Below are 24,061 nucleotides of genomic sequence, written 5' to 3' on the forward strand. Positions count from 1 at the left end.
GCTTTGTAGGTGTGTGTCAGTAGTTTGAATTGACATCTTTTCTGGACTGGGAGCCAGTGGAGGTTCGTCAGTTGATGGGTGATGTAGTCCGTTTGGGCAGGGTGAGGATTAATCTGGCAGCTGCGTTCTATATCATCTGGAGCCTTCTCATGAATTTGGTAGTGGTTCTTGTGTACAATGCATTGCCGTAGTCCAGAAGGCTGGTGCTTAGAGTTTGTGTGACTGTTTTTCTCGTGCTTATGTTGAGCTGTTTGAAGATTCTTCAGAGTATGCGCAGAGTGTGGAAGCAGACAGGTGACTGTGTAATCTGTCTTTTCATGGTGAGTTTGCCATCCAGGATGATGCTGAGGTTGTGGGTGGGGTTTTTAGCTGTGGGTCCGAGTGCCGTGGGCCACCAGGTGTTGTTCCAGAGGAAGGCATGGTTAACAAAGATCAGCCCTTAGGTCTTGTCTTTGTTTAGCTTTAGACAGTTGTCCTTCATCCAAAGTGCGACATTCTTCATGCACTTGTGGAAGTTGGTCTTGGTGGTAGTTGGGTCTGCTGAGAGCGAGAGAATGAGCTGGGTGTCATCAACGTAGGATTTGATGTTGATATCGTAGGTTCGGATGATGTCGGTTAAAGGTGTCCTGTATGTGTTAAAGAGGTTGAGGCTGACGGTAGAACCTTGACGGATGCAGCAGATGGTACTCGCTGGTTCCAAGATGAATGGAGGTAGGCAGATTCTCAGCGTATGTCCCCTGAGAAATGACCATCTGAGTGCATCTCCCTTGATCCCCATCTTGTGCAGTCTCTTGAGTGTGCGGTTTGATACAGTATCGAAGGCTGCGGAGAAGTCAAAAAGGATCAAGGCCGCCGATTCTCCTCTTTAGAGTAAGGTGCAAATGTCCGTGGTGGTCTCAGTGCTGTGGTTGGCGCAGAAACCATATTGAGAGGTGCCTAGTGGGTTGCTTTTTTCCAGGTGTTCGGTGAGCTGTTGGTTGATGACCTTTCCATGACTTTGGTGGGAAACCGGAGCAGTGAGATGGGGCGGTAATTCTGGTGTTCACTGGGGTCTGCAGAGGGTTTCTTGAAGAGAGGTCTGACTTCTGCATGTTTCCATGCTTTGGAAAAGGTGGCTGTGTCGATGGATGCTTTGAGGATGATAGTGAGTTGGTAGCTCATCTTGTTGCTTCGTAGGTTGAAGAGGCGGTGGGTGCAGGGGTTGGTGGATGCTCTAGAGTGGATGGAGTTCATGATAGCTGTTGTGTTCGGTGTGGTAATCTGTTCCCATTCGGTGAGCTGTTGGTCGGGGGGAGGTTTCCGTTGGAGTGAGGAGGCTGAGGAGTTCGGTGGGTTAGGGCTCGAAGTTCCTGTAGATGGTCGATATCTAGGTGTGGAAGTGATTCACTGGTACGTTGCAGAAGTCCTGTGAGGGAGGGATCATGTTTTCGTTGCTTGTTGGGCCGGAGAACTCTGACGATGGTGAAGAGTTCCTTGGTGTGGTTGACGCTAGCCTCGATGCGGTTTGCAAGGGCGTCCTTTTTCGCGTCTTGGAGTCGTTGGTGGTGCTTGTTGAGGGCTGGCATGAAGGTGGCTTTATCTGTATTGTCTGTGCTGGTGCACCATCTTCTCTCCAGTTGTTTGCAGCTGCATTTCATTGTGCTGAGTTCCGGTGTGTGTACCAGCTGGCTTGTTAGGTGGATCTGTGGGTTCTGGCTGCTTTGATGTGGGCAACTCAGTTGCCGGCATTGGTGATCCAGTTGTTGAAGTTCTTAACTGCTTTCTCCAGGTTGATTGCGGCGTCGGCTTGATGGTGTTGAGGGCTTCAACCATTGGGTCTGTGTCAATTTGCTCCAGCTGTGGAAGGAGGTGCTGGGAGGATTGGAATGGTGCAGGGTGATCCTGTGATGTTGAGTGGATGAAGCAGAGGTCGGTCCAGTGGAGTTCTGTTGCATGGCTGTATTTGACTCTGTTGCTGGATATGAAGATAGCTTCCAGTGTGTGGGGTCTGTAATCAGCTGGGTGAGACCGATGTTGTCCATTCGTTCCAGGAGGTTAACAGAGTTCATGTCTGTGGGTTAGTCCAGGTAGAGGTTGAGGTCTCTGAGGAAGATGCAGGGCTTGGATTTGATGGTGAGTGGGGTGATGAAGTCTCTGTCCGCGTTGCAGAGGGCTGGGGTCTTGTCCTGGGAGGCTGTAGGCGAGAGTGCCTTTGATGGTTGTTTTATTGTCGGTGTGGAGTTGGAAATTAAGGTGTTCCATGATCGGTGTAGTTTGCAACATTTGAATCTTTGTGAATGATGGTGATGCCATCTCCATGTTTGTTGTTGCAGTCCCAGTGTATCATCATGTAGCAGTTGGGCATTGCAGTGGCGATGCGGGGGGTGGAGGAGGTAATGGGCCAGGTCTCTGAGATGAAGGTTACATCAGGGGATATGGTGTCCCAGACTTCGGTAGCATGTTTGCAGAGTGATCTGACATTGATTGGGAGGCATCAGAATGGTCTCGGTCGCTGGAATGACGGGGATATCTGTGAGGGCAGATGGTCATACTTTGCTGGTTAAGAGGCAGTGGTGGCAGGTGAACTGTCCTGCTGTGGATCGAGGAGATGCGAACCAGCAGTTGTGTCAGCATCTGCGGTGGAATATCTGCGGGTGCCTCGAGGGCCAGGATTCCTGGAGCAGACGCATGCTGTGGCCTCCATTAAGTAGGCCCTGGGAGGGGGAATGGGCATTGGGGATGCGGGAAGGAGGTAGCTGGAAAACTGTGAAGAACGACCAAGGAATAGCAAGAACCCAAAAAGAGTTAGGAGAAACTAAAATAAACTAAAGCTGGCTGCCTAGGACAAACCAGCACAGGGCAGGAGCGGCAGTAGCAGCACTACAGAGGAAGGAGGCTCTGACCGTAGCGAGAGGGTAGCTGGTGAGGACCTGCTCAATGTGGTCGCACTGCAGCCTCCCTAATGTAGGTCCCGCGAGAGGCAGGCAGCAGGGAGTGGGTGGCTGGAAACCAACGCAGAATAGCAAGAACCCAAAAAGAGTGAAGAGGAATTAAATTAAAATAAACAAACACTGACTGACTGGGCAGGCTGCCTAAGACTGACCAGCACAGGGCAAGGCCAACAGTTAGTCTGCATGTGACCAGAAGTAGGCCTGCGCCCGGTGATCCAGATTTTCTCACCAAGCACAGTACTCTGCAAAGTATTCTTGTGCAGACTTTGATCCATAAGGTGAATTCTAATTCGTCCCGACCAATCCCACGGATCGAGAATTCAAAAGGATTGATGCTTTTGTTAAGCAAATGTTTTCGCTTGCCAGCCTGGTGCTGCATTCCATAAAGGTGGTCTGTTTGGTCGCTATCCTCTTGCCCTAACGTACATGGCTAGCAGGATCTTGCTGGTAGTCCTGGAGGACCTTACAGCATCTTTGGCTCAGGCAATCCTTGACGGAAAGAACAATGTGAAATAAACTCATCTCAGTCATCTGCACAAGCTTTTATACCATGGATGCATTGGCAGGTGTCAAGGGTCCCACACCCTCCCAGGAGTGACATTATGCTCCACCACCAGGGACCACCAATCAAAAGGCTATTTGGCTTTTGCTTCAGAGTACTGACGCGGCCAGGTTGGGGTAAGGGATGAGAAAATAGTTGCAGGGAAAGAGATCTACAACAACAAAATGAAAAGATGAAATGTAAACTAGCTTAAGGAACCCTTCCTTTTTGACTATAGGCTGGGTCTGTTGACAACCTGCCACTTTCAGATAAATGAAGCATAAAGCATCTGGATACCTGAATTAATCTTGGGAAAACAAGAATGTAAATTGCCAAAAGATTAATGAACATTCATAAACCAAAATGTTATTTCATATCCTTCATTTGTTCTGTTCTTTTAAAATATATTCACACCATGATTAGGTTCCCAAAGACTCTTACATAAGTCCCTTGAATTAAGAGATAAGAGTTTCCGAAAATCAATAATAGTTTCTTCTGGAAAATAAAGGTCCCAAGAAATTAACAATGGTTCTGTGTGTTTTGAGTTTTGTTTCCATTAATTAAACTCATAAAGTCTCCATGACGTTTCTACTCTGTATTGAAAATAAAAAAGTGTTTTACTGCACCTTGTTTAATTTATAATCTAGCCTCCTTATATCAGTGTTCTGTTTAAGAACTCACTTTTCGTTTTGTAACAATACCAGCCTTGAAATTAAAAGCAAATATATTGTATCGAAAATGGGTACCCTCACGAGATTCAATATTGTGGAAACAAAGTAGAAGTTTCTTTTCTTGGAATGTCTGAGAAAGTGGAAGTGGATGGCTCCTATCACACCATAGCTGCTCTGATCCGTAAATCTTTAAAGGCTCTACAGAGAAACACACAATCCGCACCTCAGGTCACTGTGCCAGTTGCTGAATACTGATCACCCGAAGATGTAAAATTCCCCAAGTTTGTCCTTTGGTCACTGTGTGAGCTACAGTCTTTCAAGAATTTTGTAAGGCCTTCGAAGTTAAAATCACAATTACTTTTACTGGGATGGGATTAATCAGTTTGAGCACACATATAAATTATTGTTTCTTTGAAGGCCCTGTCTGACTGAGAGATGATTTTAGTGATTCTTTACAGGAGGGTAGTAGGAACTAGTGTTGCGCTCTGCAGATGCCTGGATGAGGTCAACTAGATTTTCTGGTGTTGTGCAGGCATTTCTGATGGAAAGGCCCTTTCATGGGTCTCGTCTTTTCAGGGAAAAGACTGACTCTGCACTGGAATGGGGTAAGGATAGTAGAGTCCCAGCATGTTCCTTGAGGTTTTTGACTCCCATAAAGCAATTTACCTAACAGTTCCACAAATTTAGGGGCTACTCAAGGTTGCTAGCCTTTAAGCAGTGACAATCTTCCCAGTGTTTGATGCAGTTGACAGCCAGTCATTTCAAGGCTGCGGACGTAGAACTGGTGGACATCCCACAGGCCAGCAGAAGCTTTAGCTCTGCCAACTCCTCTTCTACTGCTACAACTTGCAAGAAGCTGCTTAGCGGCTTACACCTGATTGGTGGTGGGCAGGATTCAGTTCTTTGTCCCAGATTGACAATCTATCATGTCCGACAGACTGGTCTAGCAGATTTTTCATAAAGGCTATGCCCTACCTTTCATTTCCTCCCCACCCTACATTCCTCCTGCAACAGAACACATTTTGCCTCTGTCGAGCCTGCTGCAGGAAGTACACCTCTTATTCTCAAGGCCACAAAAGGATCTGAGCCTCAGGCCTTTCCTTGACCGTCAATTCCTGTACATCTTCCTGCGGAAGGATAAATTCTTAATGCTCACACTGATTCAGATCATACTTGCTCTGGACTCTGGAGATTAGATGTGTCCTTGGATGTGCAGGACATGTATTTTCATACCCTTGTTCTGCAGTCTCACAGGTGTTGTCTGTGATTCAGAGTGGGCCAGAATCGAGTTGAATTTGCTGTGCTCCCCTACCACCTCACTTCTGCTCCTTGTTTGCTCTCAAAAGTGTTGGCAGGGGTTGATGTGCAACTTCAGAGGTTTGGAGTGCCTATAAGCCTGTACCTCAGCAGCTGGTTGCTGAAGGTGGGCTCGGGCAGTCAGCCGTACGCCACCTCGGGACAACAACAAAACTTCAAATATTGTTGGGGTGCACCATAAACGACCTGAAGTTCCACCTGATCCCCTCACAGAGGTTTCTATTCATTTTGAATTGTCTGGAGACAGTGACGTTCAAGGCTTTTCCTGGTGGAGGTGGTTGAATGCCAGCAATATCAAAAGCTTTGCACATTGGATGTTCTACAAGAACACAAGTTAGGAGATGCATTTTGGTTTGAATGGTACAAGGGACTCCTGTACACCTCCCCCCCACTACCTGTCCTCCTCAGAGTTTTGAAGAAGATCAAGAACGAATGGGGCCAAGGTGCCCTCCGATCAAGTTACCACTTTGAGAGGGCCTCCTATCTCAGCAACAGGGCTGGATCCTCCACCCGATCCTCCTCAACATACACCTCCATGCGTGGATATTGAACGGCAGCAATTACTTTAATTCTCACTGCCAAACACCCTTCCATGAAATCTATCTACGCTCGGTGCTGGGGCAAATTCGTAACCTGGTGTGGTACCTATAACATTGACCCCCTCCTGTTTGGTGTTTCAGACAGGGATCACGCATTCCAAAGAGGACATGTTCCAGAGACTCAGAAATTGGGTAACCAAGTATCCAAGGATCTGGGCAAAGATTTCCCTCCAAAGGGGTTGGATGGAAGGGCAATCCCACCAGATATAGCGAAAATCACCCAGCAGACCAAAGCAACGCCAGCATTAAAAAAATAATCAACGACTGAACATATAAATAGCTAGGTAGAGCAGCTAGTTAGATTTTTTGATATCTTTATTTTCCCCTATTGCTCTACCTCCATCCTTTCAGGGGTTTCCCTATTACCTAGTGGTTGTCACAGCCACACCAGCACCTATCTGAAGTATCTGGGAAGAGGGTGTGGAGCTTTTGAGGATATAGGTACCAGTCATACATTAGTTTGTAATGGGCATCTCGCAGATGCATGGATCTATTGAATGTCCCAATATCTTTATAAAGCAAACCCATTGTTTCTCCGTCAGGGGCGTCTCTAGGATGGTGTCCCAAAATACCATGTATGTTGGAGGCGGCAGGGACCCAGATGTAAGCAAAAGTGATAGAGATATGATATGCACCCCCTCGGCGTGACCCCAGATTGCACAAAGCGCTCTATGGGTAGTAAGTCTCGAGCCGCAGCGAGTCGCATCTGGGGTTGGAGCAGCAATGGAGGTAGTGGTATTTTTCTGTCACTGGGAGTTTAAAAGCTGCTACAAAGCCCTCAAATGTATGTAGTGCACCTCAGACAAAGATATGTGACACCATCAGGCGGCTTCCCTCCTTCGATTTATGAAATGGACCCTCTATATGGGCTGGGTGAAGCCCAAGCTTAAAAGGATGGGGGTGTAAGGGATGGGAATGTTGTTAAGGATAAAGCTTTGTAACCTCATCCCAAGTGTGAAGCTTGGTAGGCGAATGGGTGCTAAGGTAGGCAATTTTTGGTCTATCCTGCTTTGGCTGCCAAATGAGATACCCACCACCCTCTGGTCCATGTGGAGCCAGTGTCGGTCCGAGGCCCTGAGGGACCACTCTGAAATGACTCGTAGTTGGGCAGCCCTGTAGTAGAGGATAAAATCCGGCAGGGCAAACCGACCTGCAATTCAGGGTGTGGATAGTACTCGGTACGACCATGCCAAACTAACTTTATCATCATCGGCCCGCAAACAATACCCTGTCTATTCTGCCTATCTAGTTAACTTATGCAGAGCCCCACTTCTTGAAGTCCGCCCTGAGTTGTCGTAACAAGGGGGGAAATTGGCTTTGTATAAGTCTAGTGGGTTTGGTGTGATTTTGATACACAGGTAGGGGATTTCCTTATGGGCACATTTAAATGGCTTTGAAGCTGCTATTGCAGTCTTCTCCCCCGAGGGACCGTTAAGGTAAGAAGGATTTTGAAAGGTTAACTTTGAAGCCTGCCACCTTCTCAAATGTGGTAAGCTCGGACTGGATCACGAACAATGAAGTACGGATTTCCGAGACGGGTAGAAGGACATCGCCCGCAAATAGGGATTGTTTAGAGTTGAGTGCATCTGCATGTCGTCATTAGAACGTTAGCTATGTTGCTGGGATAGAATGTTAGCTTTTGATTATAGGAGCTGATCTTTGAGCTGTGAAGCTGTGCTGGAGGTATCTGCCTTGATTCTCAAATAAAGCTATTTGATCATCAAATCGACTGGAAATTGGATCTTTACATTGGCGACAAGGTGGTCTGCGCAGGGGGCAGAGACATTGATACCTTCACCCCTGGATTTATGGACTTATTGGAGATTTATCTACCTGTTGAGATTTAGTTGGAACCTACAACTGCTGAAATCGTGTCCTACCTCCTTTGGATATACTGTGAGTAAAATTTGTTGGAAGAAAGAATATTTACTACACTTTCCAAGATTTTATTTGAAATTGGAAAATCTGGATTCTCCAATAAGGAATGGAAACGTTTATTTTCCTTAATATTCACTAAAACTTCTGAAGATTTTTTTAAATATTAAACCTTGATGTTTTACTATAGAACCTGGATGTTTTAATACTGAAACTTTAAGGATTTACATGCTTGCCTGAGAAATATCAAGGGTGTTAAAGACTGCATTCTTTGAACTGCTTCCTAACTGGTATATGGTGATTGCGTACATATTGGATTTTCTTCGAAGCAAGCCCTACCTCCTTTGAAAAGAGGACAGAGTGTTTCTTTTGGCGGCCATATTGGATTTTCTTCGAAGCAAGCTCTACCTCCCTTGAAAAGATAGCTTGTTTTCTTATGGGTCCATATCTGCCCCAGTAGCCAAAATGTAAGTCAAAAATATTTTTTTCCAATCTTTCCAAGGGATCGCCGGATCACCTGGAGTAGGAAGGAAACCTGGAGAAGCAGACATGGATTGATCACCCATAATAATAATAATAAAAAAGGATTAGAATATATATAATACAATGTACCTGGAAGGAACGTGTTGGTTAAGAAAACAACAAATCAAAACAATAAGTTAATATAAGAAGATAAAACAATAGTTTAATATAACCAACCCGATTATTTGATGTCTTCTATTTATAGTTCCAAAGACTTCTAAACTGTTGTAGTCTTTTCCAGTTCATACTTTCAAACTATAGAAAACTGTTCTCCTCTTTTCTTCAAATTCAAATATTCCTCAAGATAGATGCAGTTTTCTAAAGTTGCGATCGTATTTTGATAAAAAGTATTGTAAAGTAATGTTTTTCTAATGAAAATCCGCCCAATCCCCTAAAATGGCCGCCGAAAGAAACACTCGGTCCTCTTTTCAAGGGTAATAGGGCTTACTTCGAAGAAAATCCAATATGGACGCCAAAAGAAACACTTGGGCCTCTTTTCAAGGAAGGTAGAGCTTGCTTCGAAGAAAATCCAATATGGGCGCCGAAAGAAACACTCGGTCCTCTTAGCATGTTGTTGGGGGATTAGGCACTTTAAGTACTTTGTATGGGGTCTTCCTTTTCATGTGCGAACTGATCATAAACAGTTTGTTCATTTTTTCAAAGGAGGCAGAGGATTAGAAGAAAATGTTACCCCTAGTATTTCATGGTGGTTCTTGTCCATACTTGATTTCAATTTTGTTGTTGAATATGTTAAGGGTCTCAGGAATGTAGTAGCAGACTATTTATCTAGAATGCCAGTTGAGGGTGTGGAAAATAATATGGACGACATGATTGATGCAGTACATGATGTTAAAGGAGTTGAATATGCTTTTAGCAAAGAGGAATGGAGGAATGGACAAAGGCAATGTCAAATGATGAACTTTTACGGGGCGTGGCTTGACCATCAACAGGAATGGATTCGTGAGCACGAAGCTCCGTGCCCACCTCCAGATTTATCCTGCACACCTTTGCACTGCTGTCCCCCCTGGCGTGGCGAGTAGCGACCTGCAGCTGCAGAACGCTGCACTTCCGTGGAGTTCGCTAGTCCGGCGCAGGCCATCTTTTGCGGCCTACACAACCGGGCTCATCCCCGGCCTCAAGTGCGGAGCTATCCGGGCTGGAGTGCGTGCAGGCCGGCCACAACCCACGGCGGGAGCCGGTGTACCAGCGGACTACATGAAATTAAGATACCGGCGATGCGGGAGGTCTTGGGGTGATCAGAGATTCCAGCGGTGCCCTGCTGTGGCCTCGGTGGGCAGAAGGGGCACTGCATCCCTGTGACGCTCGGGCCTTGAGGTGAGGCTGACGGTGTGGCCTGCTGGGCCCCGGCGGTCGTGGACACCTCCAGCAGCCCGTCCAGTTATATGCCCTGAGCGAGCGGAGTAGTGGAGAGGACCAGCTGCGCCGCAGGGGGCCCCCGCTGCTGCCTTTGTGGGGCAGCACTGAGCACATACAAAAGCTGGAGCATTTGGCCTAAGCCCTGACTGGGCAATCGCGAGGTCTACCTGGCGAAGCTGATTAACTGCCCGGTTGGAAGCGGCCCTGCCTGCTGAACCGGGGTGCCGGCGGGCACCGGGTGCGAGAATCACACATTTCACCCCACTGCCCAAGTGCTGCCCCCTGTGACTCCAGTTGAAGAGTTGGGCGATTTGTTGGCAGCCCTCGACGTACTGCGTACTAGCGGCGGGGGACCCGGGGGTGCTGGCGGAGCTCCGCCTCTTTGGCCGGGGGCAATATCAACAGGAGGAGAGCTCTGGAACTCTACGACTAGGCAGACATTGGTGCTGTGTGTGCTGGGACCCCGACGAGATAGAGCGGGCCCTCCTGCGCAGCTGGAGGATTGGCTGTAGCTCGCGATCAGATCCGAATTGTGGCACAGATGAGGGACTGAGACTGTCACTGCCACCGACACAGCTTGGTCGCCTCTGATTCCGCTTCTGGGGGCTCTGCGGGTCCTCTGGAGCCTGGAGTGGTCCAGGGGCGGTACATTGAATGAGCGCCGGCACGATGGGGAAACTGCGCCCGAAACCGGGCTCGATGCCCACTGACCCTGCGGCGGACCTACCCGGAGACCGAGACCTGGGCCTGTCTGGAGACCCCACAACGGGACTACAGCAGCGCCAGAGGAGCAGATCATGAAGGCCATAGCCAACACGAGGGAGGCCTTACACCATGACATCGCTTAGGTGTCCACGGGATTGGGACTCTTGCGGGCAGACCACGGGAAGTTGGTAGACCGTGTCACTCAAGCCGAAGCTACGCTGCATTCGCTGGCACCAGCTCAAAAGGCGACAGATGCCACCCTGGGAGACCTGCTGATGAGAATACAGCTCCTGGAAAAAAGGGGCGAGGACGCGGAAGGCCGCAATCGGCGTAACAACAATATACGTGTGGTAGGTTTGCCAGAATAAGTTGAAGGGATTGATATGGTGAACTACCTGGAAACCTGGCTGCGTGAGGTGGTTGCTCCTGAGGGGCTGACTCAATTTTATATGCTAGAACGGGCTCACCGGGTCCCGGCCCATCCCCCAGCGCCTGGGCGACCTCCTTGACCAGTTGTAGCGCGCCTTCTACACTACAAGGATAGAGACCTGATCCTGCAGCGAGCGAAAGCGAAGGGGCCCTACCAAGTGGACAATGCACGCTCTTCCATCTACCCCGAATATTCTTGTGAGGTTCAGCGCCACCGCTCCTCCTTTTTAGCTGTAAAGAAGGCTCTTCGAGAGGAGGGTATCCGATACTCTCTCTTGTGTCCAGCCCTCCTACGGATAATGTTAGATGGCAAATCCTCCTTCTATAATATTCCTGAGGAAGTGTGGAACTGGTTGGAGTCTTACAAGTATACTCACATGGCCAATGAAGAGCTGCAGAACCCTGCAACAAAACCTAGGCGGAGCCGACTGAACAGGAGACAACCGGCGCGGATGCCCTCTGAGTCACAGACTGAACTGGAACACAAGGAGGCCCTCAGGGCGGTTTCCACTATCTCCAGGGTGGTGACCTCTACTTCTGCAGTGGATTCTGGGTCCCGAAGGGGATCGGGTGATGCGACATCGGAGGGTTCAGGGGCAGTGACCAAGCACTACCTCATGTCACACCGAGGACTGCGGATGGCCTTTTGGACGAGTGACCCCTGTACCCCTCCCATTGTGGTATAGTATGAGAATGTGATTACAGATCTGGAGCGGGGGGAGGAAGGTGTGGTTTATGAGGTTGGGGGAACCTCCGACTTCTCTGGGCTCCCAATACGTGGTTATGGCGGCTGGTGCTTTCAAATCGGTGACATGCCTCTACAGGAGGCTATCGACAGAAGCTTTGTTACCTCTGGAGGGTTTGCGAAGTAAATTGGAAGCAGATATCGGAAAACCCATTCCTGAGACGACATGGCTTCAGTTGATTCGACGTGCCTGGAAGGGTACCCGGAACGTTAGATTTCAATTAGTTCAGTTTTTTACGTTACATCGGGCTTACTTAACTCCGGTTAAGATCTCCCAATATTTCAACGGCGCCACATCACAGTGCCCAAGATGTAGAGTTGATGGTGCTGATTTCTCCCACATGTTTTGGTCGTGTGCAAGCTTAGCAAACTACTGGACAGCAGTGGTAGCCTGTTTGAATGCTGTAACAGGCCGTCAGATAGAGGCGGACATGGGAACCTGCCTATTGTTATGGTTCCGACATACCCCCCGGACGAAGGTTACTAGTAAATTTTACGACCTGGGTTTGATACTGGCCAAGAGAGAACTCACCATGCACTGGAAATCGAACGTAGGCCCTAGCTATCTGAGGTGGAAGGCGAATCTACTGCGCTGGGCACAAACTGAGGGAACGCTCCGACTACAGCAGGCTAGGCGATTAGATAATGATAAATCCCTAGCAGTAGCTAGAGCTTGGGAGGCATTGGTGACAGCGCTCCAGACCCCTGCGGAAGATTCAAGTGAGAGAGAGGAGGATGCGGATTAGGGTTACATAGACAACCGAAGCCACACCTAGAGCAGGACAGAGAGGCGGAGGTTTTCACAATGGGCTTATCTTGAGGAAAAGTCCCCTTTGCATCACCTATTATGGAGAATTTACGATTTAAAGAGGGTACCCATTTATGCTGAGTTTCTTATGTATTAGTCACAGGCGCACTGACAAGGGGTGGGGGGTACGGGAGGAGGGGGGGGCTTAGGTTTGTTCTTGCGGGTTCAGAGTATCATTTAATGCTATGTGATATGTCGGCCAACCGACCTGATGTGTTATTGTATATGATGCTCTTCTTGTTTGCAAATAACAATAAAATCTATTTACAAAAAAAAAAGATGAACTTTTGCAAGTGATTACTTGTGTTTCTCATGGGTGGCATCAACACATTATTGAAGATGTAAGATTCAGAAGTTTCTACCATTTTGAGGCTGAACTGAGAGTAAGTGAAGGAAAACTGTTGAGGAGATATCAATTTGTACCACCAGAAAGTCTGAGAGGGAAAATTATAAATATTGCTCACGAGGGACACTTAGGCAGGAATATGACTAAGAGTAGGGTCCGACAATCATATTGGTGGCCTGGAATGGATAGAGATATTGAGGATGCAGTAAGAGAATGTTACGCTTGTGCTCAAACGGATAAAACTAAAGTTGTAAGGCAGCCTTCATTGGTGTCTACAACATTTCCCAAACGGCCATGGGAAAGAGTGGCAATTGATTTTCTTGGGCCAATTGTCAAGCTTGGTACTTGTAGCAAGTTTTTGATGGTCATTGTTGACTACCATTCCAAATGGTTTGTGGTGGAAAGCACAGAATTTATAAATACTCAAAGAGTTGTTGATTTTATGGAAAGGGTGTTTATGAATGAAGTGATACCCAAGATACTCGTGTCAGATAATGGTGTGCAATTGGTGTCTAAAGAAATGCAGGAATTTCTTTCTAAATTTGAGATCATACATGAGAGGGTTGCTCTATTTAGATCACAAGCTAACCAATTGATTATGGATAATATTCAGTTGTCCCTGTCTAATGGATTGTCTTGGCGTGAAGAATTAAAAAAATTGGTGTGGTCTTACAGGATTACGCCGCATTCAATAACAGGGGTTTCTCCATTTATATCTTTAAAGGGACGTGAACCTGGTGTCAAAGAGGTTCCTGTTTGGTATAAAAAGTGAACGATTTTGTGTGGGTGGACAGAACTGCTGTGGAAGATAAAGTAGTTAAAATGCAAGCTGAATCTTCTAGATATTATAATGATAGGAAGAGTGTGAAAGATATTAAATTTGAGATTGGTGATTGGGTGACCATAAAACGTGGTGGTGTAACTACAAAGGGTGACAGCAAATTTTCTGCACCGATTCAAGTGAAGTCTATAAAAAGAAATGTGGTTATCCTATCCGATGGATCAGCTTGGAGTACGGGAAACATATGCAAATGCCGTGCTCCGGTTCATGTTTCTGAAGATTGATGTCTTTTGAATATAAAAAATGGAAATGTTTTATATTCCTTAAATATGATGTATATGGAAAAAAAATTATAATTTATTTAGTGGATGTTAACCCCTTAAGTGCTGCCTCGGTGCATTGGCCGACGGCAGCACTACCTCCCCAGTGCTGCGCACGACCATTGGACGTCCATTCAGCACTAGTTCCAATGGACAGCGCAGCACTGGGGAGGAATGTTTAATAGCATCTATGAGGTTAAGTAGGGAGATGTGTAGAGTTGAGTGCATCTACATGTCATCATTAGAATGTTAGCTATGTTGCTAGGATAGAATGTTAGCTTTTGATTGTAGGAGTTGATCTTTGAGCTGTGAAGCTATGCTGGAGGTATCTGCCTTGATTCTCAAATAAAGCTATTTGATCTTCATCAAATTGACTGGAAATTGGATCTTTACAGATATCTTATGATTATCTGGTCCGAATTTAATTCCGTCGATCTCCGGGTTGGCCCTAATACGCGCCACAGGGGGCTTTATGCATAGAGCAAAAAGCATGGGTGATAAGGGGCGGCCGTGGAAGTCTTTTTTTAGTATGAGTCCACCGCATAGACCCTCCGCCTTTGGTAGGTACTGCTTTGGTATCTATTCTAATGTGAGGAATCTGCAGGTGGCACTATACATCAGAAGTTACTTCCCTTTGATAATGCTTTTTCTGGGGGATACTCTATCCTACCACAGAGTACTATTTCCTCTACAACCTACCCTTTCTGTGGAGTGGATTTTTTTTAATCTCTAAAAGGATCCCAAGTTAGTGATCTGCACATTGTGACCAAAAAAAATACGTTCCGCGTCTGAGGGCACAGAAAGGGAAACTGATGTCAGCTTGCAGGGGTTGAGTTTATATGCTGCTCCACTTTCCCAATTCCTGGGCGAAGTGGAGTTGGTGCAGAGCCACACAGCACCATCTGTTGGTGCGTTGGAGCATTGCTGGGAAATTCTCCATATCCAAAGGAGGATTTTCTAAAGTGAGAACCCTTCAGTTAGAGTATCCCCCGCAGGAGCGTTCCCAAAGGTAAGTAACTTGTTCAACTATTTCTTCTTCCAAAATGTACGATGCATTGTCTGCCTAATAACAGAAAAATGCATTTCACACTTTTAATTCAGTGTCACAGACTCTTTAGGTCTTGTAGTATGCAGTCACAAAATCCATCAGGTGATGTGGTATTTACTTACATCTCTAATTTAGGCAAGGGTCCAGGTTAAACACTGTAAGCTTTAGGAAAAATTATTTTGCCTACGTACAATTTGCCCTATGGAGCAACCTTTTTGGTAACATTCTGTAGTCTAAATTGCATGCATGTGTTAAAGGTATACATATGCTGACAAAACAGTTTCTATACTTGCACTAATTATAACAAATGTAAGAATATTAAAGAAAGATTTAACAAGTGATACTAATGTGTGGGTTTTACTGTACATTCCATTTTTCTTCCTTTTCATGGGTTATAACCACTCGAACTTCCGTCTGTTTTACTATGAGAATGTGTTCCTGTGTAGTAAAGACTGCCTTTTTTTTAAATACTATTTACAGTCGGATGCTGGTTGGGAGGAGTACTATGATTACATCTTTCCCGAAGATGCTGCCAATCAACCGAATCTCAAGTTGCTTGCCATGGCAAAATTGTGGAAGAAACAACAACAACATGACTCCGAAGCTTCAGAGGAAGAGCCAGATGCAGAAACAGAGGATGTGGAGTCCTGATTATCAATCTGTGCAACTTTATTTGTACATTACCAATGATGGACTAAATTTGGCTGATCATCTTTTGCGTTTGTAAATAGAGATGTTTTTTATAAATGTGACTAAGGTGATTCATGGACTTTGTCTCTCTTCTTTTCCATTTAAGAATCACCATACTTGTGTTTGAGCTGTATAGCACGTTGGTCAAATTAGCAGTTCCAAACATATTCTGTGAAAAGTGAGGATTGGTTTCCTTCCTGTTAGCAAAGATAATTTATTCAGAAACTCAAAATATATCAATATTTCACTCTAATCAGTTATAAATGTTTCAGCCCTTCTTATCAAGTTTTTCAAAAGCATGTCCTCATCACTTGATCTAAAGAAAGCATAGGTATTTATGTATTATTTGTGTAAAATAATTTGTGAATAATGCTGTATAGTTTAATATAGTAACACTTACTGCAAATAATGAAGCAGGATATCTCGACCCTCACTGTTCCAAATTTGCAGGTGGGCGAGCCAGAAAATCGAGAGCTGAGCCAAGCCATTGGTTTTAATTTGGCTTTGAGACAACAAATGAGTTGGTTGAAGGACCACTTTCAGGTTAAAAATGTAAAGGAAGCACTATCAAAATACAAACCATACAAAGCGTCAAGCAGTCCAGTTAATGATAGAGGGACTTTTGTTTATTACATTGCAAAATGTTTTTGAACAGGTAACATATCTTTTGTTTTATGTATAAATAGCTTCACCGGCATTTTTTGCTTTTACAAACGTTACCTTCCCAATTGTTTTTCTAAGACAGAATACTAATTGTTTTTCTAAGACAGAATACTAAAACTTATTGAACGATTTTTGACTTTGTAGCCTAAGAATGCTCAAATCATCACCTTAATTTATAAAGGTAAAGAATAAAGGGAGATGTGCATTATGTTTTTGCAAACATCTGTGGGTCATTCTATCTTTAGTCCACTTACAAACTAGGAACGGGTACACATGAATGTGTTTCACAGAATAGTCTTGCATACTTGTTGTTTAATTTTGATGGGAAGATGATCAATGCAGGTCACTTAACCATAACATGTAATTGTTTTCTGCGGTTCCAAAATTAACAGCAAGACCTTGTAGTTGTTCGGTTTTTGAGAACAGTATTTTTTTTATTTGCTAGCTCATATCAAGGGATTGTTCGGCATTAAGAACGATTTCTTTTCTGCCAATAGATATAAAGAAAGTACATGGATTGGCATGTCTGATATTTTGAAAACTTCTCCATGTATTAATTATGTCTCCTAAGTTTGTTATGCACTACTAAGGTTCTCAAACGTTCCTGTAAAAGTTTTGCATGAAACATGCAGTACGTCTAAAGGCTGTAATTATATTTCAGCTTCTTACATGGGGCTAAAAGATTCTCAAAGCCTTATGTTTATTTAAATAGACCTAAGGTATGCAAATCAATAGTTTAGGAATGGAAATTCATGTTTTGTAATTCCAAAATGTGAATTACACTCGCAGAGTAATTTACTCACCAGTATGAGGCCCACATATCAGCATGGACGATTTCTCAGGGTTCTCCTTTCCTGCATTACCACTTTTCCGATGCTGGGTATAACGGAGAGACCAGCCTCGGGGAGTTTTGGTACATATTGAAACCATTCCACTGATTACTTTCATGTGGGGTCACTCTCCAGATCTTTAGGCGCTTCCTTCATTTGTAGTTCTCTTAGTCGTTTGGGTTTTGCTCAGTCTTAAAAAAAAAGAAATTCAAACACTGCCTTTCTTGTAGTCTCCAGCAAGTACGTGTATCGCTTTGTCGTCATAAACATGAAGAGCCTCTGGAGCCGAGACATATAATCCCTTGATGGTTGGGACCTAGAGACCTACGAGCCACACCTTGCGAGATTCTGGTGTGCGAGAGCATACTCCTCTGATGCCTCACCTTTTTCTTAAATCCACTCTTTCTCTCTCACTTTTAAGTTTGTATGAGCTGAGCAATACTTATGGTTCAGTAAATCATGTCTCCTCTTTGAGCTTTTCCTCTGATTCTAACATAAAGCATAAAGTAGTCCAATTGTGCACGCTCCTTTTATGTAGGTACTAGCTTACCCGTCGCGCGTTGCTGCAATCTCAGAAGAAAGGAAATTTAAGGAAACTTGTTATGATAACATTTAATTTACATTGTGTCATTTTTATTGAAACTTATTCATTTTAATATGGAAAACAAGTGTTGTTTTAATTCTGTTTATTTATTCGAGTGCTTGTGGATACACGGTATTTTTTGTTTTTCCGTCTGGTGCGTACACGAATAAATCATAAGGTTTTCCGACGCGTGAGCCGGCCACATAAAGTTGTCCATGTTAGAAGCACGGATTCTCCAAATCTAGTCCACACACTTGCAGCGATTGTCCTTGTGCTTTGTTGATGGTCATTGCAAAAGCTTGTCGCACCGGAAACTGTAAACGTTCATTATTTAAAAGATTATGAGGGTCCTGGGGGCCGATATTTAATAATTATTTTTTTTAGGCCAGAAACCTTCGCGGGAGTGTACTCAACAACTATTAACAATGTTTTTTTTTTTGCTAGAAACCTTTGCGGGAGTGTACTCAACAACTTCCCAAAGATTCATGCCGATCGGATGAATGGTGTAGTAATGCATAAAGGACAAACGGACATACTTTCGTTTTTATATATGTAGATTGAAGTGTGTTTATTCACAATTGTCCAAGACAAATAAAATGCACACCATATTTAAACACTCAACCATACCTCATTGTATGGTAGATCTTTTCCCCCCTTCCATGCTTCATTCATAGTGAGCCTCTCTGACCTACCGCATTGGCCATCTTTTGCAGGTTTTTTTTATTCGGTTTTGTCTGACTTTGTGGTGGTTTCGGGTTTTCTAGTGTATTAGAGCAGGGCATTCATGTTTTCTAGAGGTATTGAATGTAGAAGCTGAGAAGATTAGCAGCTTGTGCTGGGTGGGAGATACTGCCGAATTATCGCTGCCTGATTCTACTTGCACCCCCTTCCCCCATATCCCTCGAATGGCTAGCAGCTCCAACTTCCAAGAGGAGATTTGGATAAATGTCATTGCCAGCCTTTGTTTGTGTGTGCAGTTTTCCATCTGATGTACAGATAAGGAAATAAGACACTTACAGGGTCACAAGTGAATTCAGTGCAGGAAATTCACTGTGGCGCCTGCCCAGCATATGAACCCGCGCGCTAAATTATTGTTCTTTCCCTGACAGTTGTGAAAGCAGCTGTTGTTCTTTAACACAATTTTCTTACATAGACTTGGATTGTACTAATTATCATGCTCCTCCACTGTCCGACATTACATCCATAGAGAGCCCAGGGCTCTCTTCTATGTACGAAACTTGTGTTGAAAATCCCCCTTGGTTGAGTAAGCTGCATAAGAAGTGTTGCTTTGAAATCATTTTCCTCTTTTAAAATCCTTTGACTATGTAAAGCTATTTTTTATAGGAAATGTTTACACTGTGAAAGGTATAGTCATCACAACAGCAGTTATTATACTGGAAGTGGGGAGGTTAGTGAAATGGAACAAACAGAACAATATAAACCAGACAGCTTCATTTTATTGGCAAATGATCAATGGAATTAATTTGGAGAAAAAAATATTGATACAAAAAATACAAGGGGCAGAATAATGGGACAGACAATTTGAATAGTCAGTAGCTTAACAACATATTTTGCATAGATAAAACACATAAGGCAAAGAGCTTTAGAGCAACAGTGGCACAGTAGAAGATCTAATAGATCGGAATCTTGCCATCAAAAATCTTGTCCGCCTGTACCTATAATTTGTCTTGTTGTCTTGCTCTGGACACTCTACAATGTTTGTCTGGTGTGAGACAAGAGAGTTCTAGAGTGAAGAGCGAGAGCTGACAGTTGGGAGAAGGTCATTTTTTGGAGAGGCAGTTTATCTATTAGCTGTTGACCCTTAATAATTTGTGCTTATAAAATATACTGATGTGCTTATCTTGTGCTTCATTCCTTGTTCTTTCATCGATCGCTAAAACCTAGCTATCAATATCATCTTATTTCTAATGTAATGGTAGTATGTTGTAGTCAGTAAGAAATGTACTTTCATCTCACCATCTTAGGCACTGATTACTGGCAATCAATAATCGGAGTCCAGGTCTTCCTCTTCACAGTCCTGCTGCAAATGCAAACAAGAATCATTTTTCACATTGTCTCAGCTTCCTCATATCTCCAAGAGTAATAGCAGACCAGTACCACATTCCTTTAGACCATGGCATCGACTCACCCTGCATGCCTTTAGGGAAGCTTTCCCCCCAAATCGGCCGCAAAACATTTTACAGGTCACCAACCTATTGGAGTCCTTCAACGCCGCTCTTATTAAAGCCCTGGATGCAACAGGCCCCTATACCAACTGCTCTCCAAACACTAACCCTCCGGCTCCGGGTTCTCCTCCTAGCTAAGACAAGAAAACTCAAGGTGTAAAACTAGAGAGACGTAAGCATAGAAGCAAATTCCCTCAAGATAAAGATATCTTTATAAACAAGCCCTGTCCTGCTATCATCGTAATATCAAACTTGCAAGGCGTGACTCCATCATTAATCAAATTGAACAGGCTGGTAACTCCCGGGAAAGTTAATTTTAACATTGTCCATTATTTTATCCCCCTGTGCCCAGGCCGGCCCTTTATCCCAGGAATTCTTTGACTCACTGGCCAATTTTCTCCAGGAGAAAACCTCTCTCATTTACGCAAAACTCGATCTCCCCTCCTTCCCTGGAGCTGAGACCATTAGCCCCAAGCGGGACCAGTCTAAGGAGCCGTCCTACTCCGTGGACAGCTTTACCCCTACACCCTGGAGGCAATCTGTAGATCCCTGATGACAGCTAAATCCGATTCCCCTCAGGGCATCTGTTTGCCCCAAAAAATGGCTCTATTGGCCAACTATCTCGCCCCAATGGTCCTATAGATCTTTAACTGTTCGGTGAAAATTGGCTTCATTCCATCTGAGTGGAAGACGGCTTGTGCCCGTCCTATCCTAAAGAAACCCTCCCTTGACCAACATTCTCCCTCCAACTACCGACCCATATCCTTGCTACCTCTTCTAGGTAAACTGCTGGAAAATCCAATTACCAAACAACTAGTTACCTACTTTGAAACCAATCACATCTTAGCGTTCTCCCAATCTGGCTTTTGACCTGGCCATAGCATGGAAATGGCGCTCCTGGCCATGACCGATTCCCTGCGCAGGGGGCTGGACGCAGGTAACTCAGTAATGCTTGTGCTGTTAGATCTCTCAGCAGCCTCTGACACAGTCTCTCATAAAAGGGTGTTGGATAGGCTGCAAGAGATCGGCATTCAGGGACTTGCTTTAAAATGGCTCCAGCATTTCTTGGGCCCATATTTTTCCCGATAGACTATCCTGGACAAAAGTGTTCCGCAGGCTTCCTGCCGGAGTTCCACTCAGTTTAATATATATGGCTCTCCTTGCCAGGATTGCTGAGTGTTTCGGCTTTGAAATAATCTCATAAGCGGACGACACCCAGCTGATATTTACTTTCGGCCAGGACTTGATAGTGGCCAAAAACCCTGGGTATGTTAGCCATCTCTGAGTGCATAAACAGGAATTATCTCCAATTGAATACAGACAAGACAGAGATTATGCTGTTTGGGAAAGCAGCCTCCATTTGGACAAACGAAGGAACAGAAGATCGGTAGTGGTGTTTCCAAAAATGGAAAACACTGCACATACACAAATTATTGTAGAATGAACAACAGTACTGGATTAATAGTAAAATCTTTAGTTTTTGAAGACAGAGTGCTACATAGACCACTGTCCCCCACTACCAAGAGAGACTACTGACAATCAAAGATTGGCATTTATGTAGCTGCAAAAGAGGGGTCAAAGAGAGCACATTCCTAAAGCACACGTATACAAAAAAGACTAATAAGTCTCATTATAGTTCGACAACACTTAAGCTGTACATATCCTGTAGTATTAACATTCGGACAAGACAAAAAAGCAGGAAAGTTCATATTTTCATTCTCTTTATTTGAAGATCCATAAAAGTAGAGTTGACAAGAAACAGCCGACACGTGTTTCGTCAGTACTTTTGATCAGTACTATGACTTTTTCAAGGCTATACAGATGAGACTTTCATGGTGCATCCAACCTCGTAAATATACGATGGCAAATGATGTAAGAATCAAAGATCATAGCAATATGGAACTAGCGAATGAATGGGGGGGATCCAAAGTGAATAAGATCCAATGAGATCACTTGAATGAGTTGTCTGTAGTTACCAGATCAAAATGCCATGTACTACAGGATATGTACAGCTTAAGTGTTGTTGAACTATAATGAGACTTATTAGACTTTTTGTATACGTGTGCTTTAGGAATGTGCTCTCTTTGACCCCTCTTTTGCAGCTCCATTTGGACAAACGATTGTGTCCTCACCAACTGGGCATCACTCCAGTGCCTAAACAAGCAGTAGAAAACCTGGCCATGAAATTTGACCAAGCTCTCACAATGAAAGAGCACATCTTGGCCACATCTGGAGTATGCTATTATAAAATGCGCCTTCTACGCAGAATATTCCCCTTCCTTCCAACCTCTGCCTCTAAGACTCTGGTAGAAGCAATACTTAATGTCATAGATGATCTTCACAAATCACTGGACTCTGACCAATGCTGCCTTCTCATCCTCCTAGACTTATCTGCTGCATTCGATACAGTCAATTACAAACTGGTTATCAAGACTCTTCAAGAAATGGCAGGTCTTGAAAAGACAATCCTCCACTGGTTCTCTTCCTTTCTCCACAACCGCTCACAAAGAATAAAAATTAAAAACTTCGAGTCTGACCTCCACCCCGTCAACAGGGGTGTTCCACAAGGATCGGTGGTCTCCCCTCAGCTTTTCAACATCTACATCGAACCCCTTACCACTCTATTCAGGAAATCCAACATCCCCTTCCACCTATATGTGGACGACACACAACTCTATCTGGAAACCTCCTCCATTGCCGACATCCAGAGACTCAACGCCACGCTCAGGGAGGTACAAGACTGGCTCTCAAACAGTCACCTAAAACCTAATCAAGAGAAATCGGATATACTCCTCATCTCCAACAAAGACGAAAACCCACAAATCGCGGAATGGCTCAAAGCCATCGATGCCCTCAATAGTAACCTCATCCTGGCGGATTCAGTAAAATCTCTAGGTTTCACCTTAGACCCGAAACTGAACATGAAAAACATCGCAAGATCCGCAAAAAGTGCCTTCCTTAATCTGAAATTACTGTATAAAATAAAAAAAGACCTTCAACAAGCCACCCAAGCACTAGTGCTCTCTAGAATCGATTACGAGATTGCAGCCCTGACTTGGACATCAAAATCTCACCTCGCCCCCTGAAAACAACCTTGAATGCAGCAGCTAGAATGGTCACTGGTACTAAGAAATTTGATCACATCTCCCCTGCACTCAAATAACTCAAATGGTTCCCAATTGAATTGAGAGCCAGCTTCAGAACAGCCTGCCTCACCCACAAAGCCCTGCACACAGGCAAACCGAAATACCTGGCTTCCAAACTCAAAAAGGCCGGCTTGTCCAGAAACCTCAGCAGCTACAACACTCTGCTACTCATCCCGCTGAAATCTCGTAAGCAGAAAACCCCGACAAAATCGTTTGCCGGAAATGCCCCCAAAATCTGGAACTCCACCACCCGCCCCCTGCATCAGAACGATCCCCTCATTTCCCAAATTCAAAAATCTGCTCAAAATCCTCTTCCTTGACCGCTCTCGAACGAACCGATAGAAGCCAAGGACGCCCTCCAGCCTGCACTCTTTCTAACTTTAAATTTTGACCAGTGACACTAGCTCGGACCATGAAAATCTTTCTGGACATTCATCCTGTGTGAACAAAGCAACTTTGGGGGGACACGCCTTGTTTGAACTTCATCCTCCATGCCTGTCCGCGTAACTGCGCCTTTGTCTGTCCTTTACTTGGTTTGATCCACATGTTTGACCATACTCTGTACTGCCTATTTGCACATAATTTAATTGTTGTAAAGCGCTCTGATACCCTCGGGTCCAGCTAGCGCTATATAAAACTCCTAAAATAAATAAAATTGGTAATAAGTAATTTGGACTAAGGCAACGCCCTTTTTGCAGAGGTCAACGAGACCCTAGTGGCCAAATTCCAGGTAGTCCAAAATACTGCTGCCAGGCTTGTTATTGACCGCCCGTCAGGCACATCCTCAGCACAGTTGCTGAGAGAACTGCACTGGCTTCCAATGAAGAAAATGTCTTGTTTTAAGATCTATTGCTTTACCGATAATGCACTAAATGGAAAAAAATCCCCTATATTTGCAACAAAAAATTAAAACTTACGCCCCAGGATGCTGCCTAAGATCCTGTGACAA

The 24,061-nt window shown here is 44.6% G+C and overlaps 1 protein-coding gene across 1 annotated transcript in view; it reads left to right on the forward strand.

The window, feature by feature from the left end:
* Window positions 1–15,775, forward strand: part of CRNKL1 (crooked neck pre-mRNA splicing factor 1) — a 168,764-nt gene extending 152,989 nt beyond the window's left edge. The window contains exon 14 of the mRNA XM_086927520.1: window positions 15,495–15,775. Within this exon, the coding sequence (XP_086783646.1) occupies window positions 15,495–15,665 (171 nt within the window). The 3' untranslated portion in view covers window positions 15,666–15,775. The remainder of the gene's footprint in view (window positions 1–15,494) is intronic.
* The last annotated feature ends 8,286 nt before the right edge of the window (window positions 15,776–24,061 follow it).

Source organism: Lissotriton vulgaris, chromosome 6, assembly GCF_964263255.1.
Source record: "Lissotriton vulgaris chromosome 6, aLisVul1.2, whole genome shotgun sequence".
Lineage (NCBI taxonomy): Eukaryota > Metazoa > Chordata > Amphibia > Caudata > Salamandridae > Lissotriton > Lissotriton vulgaris.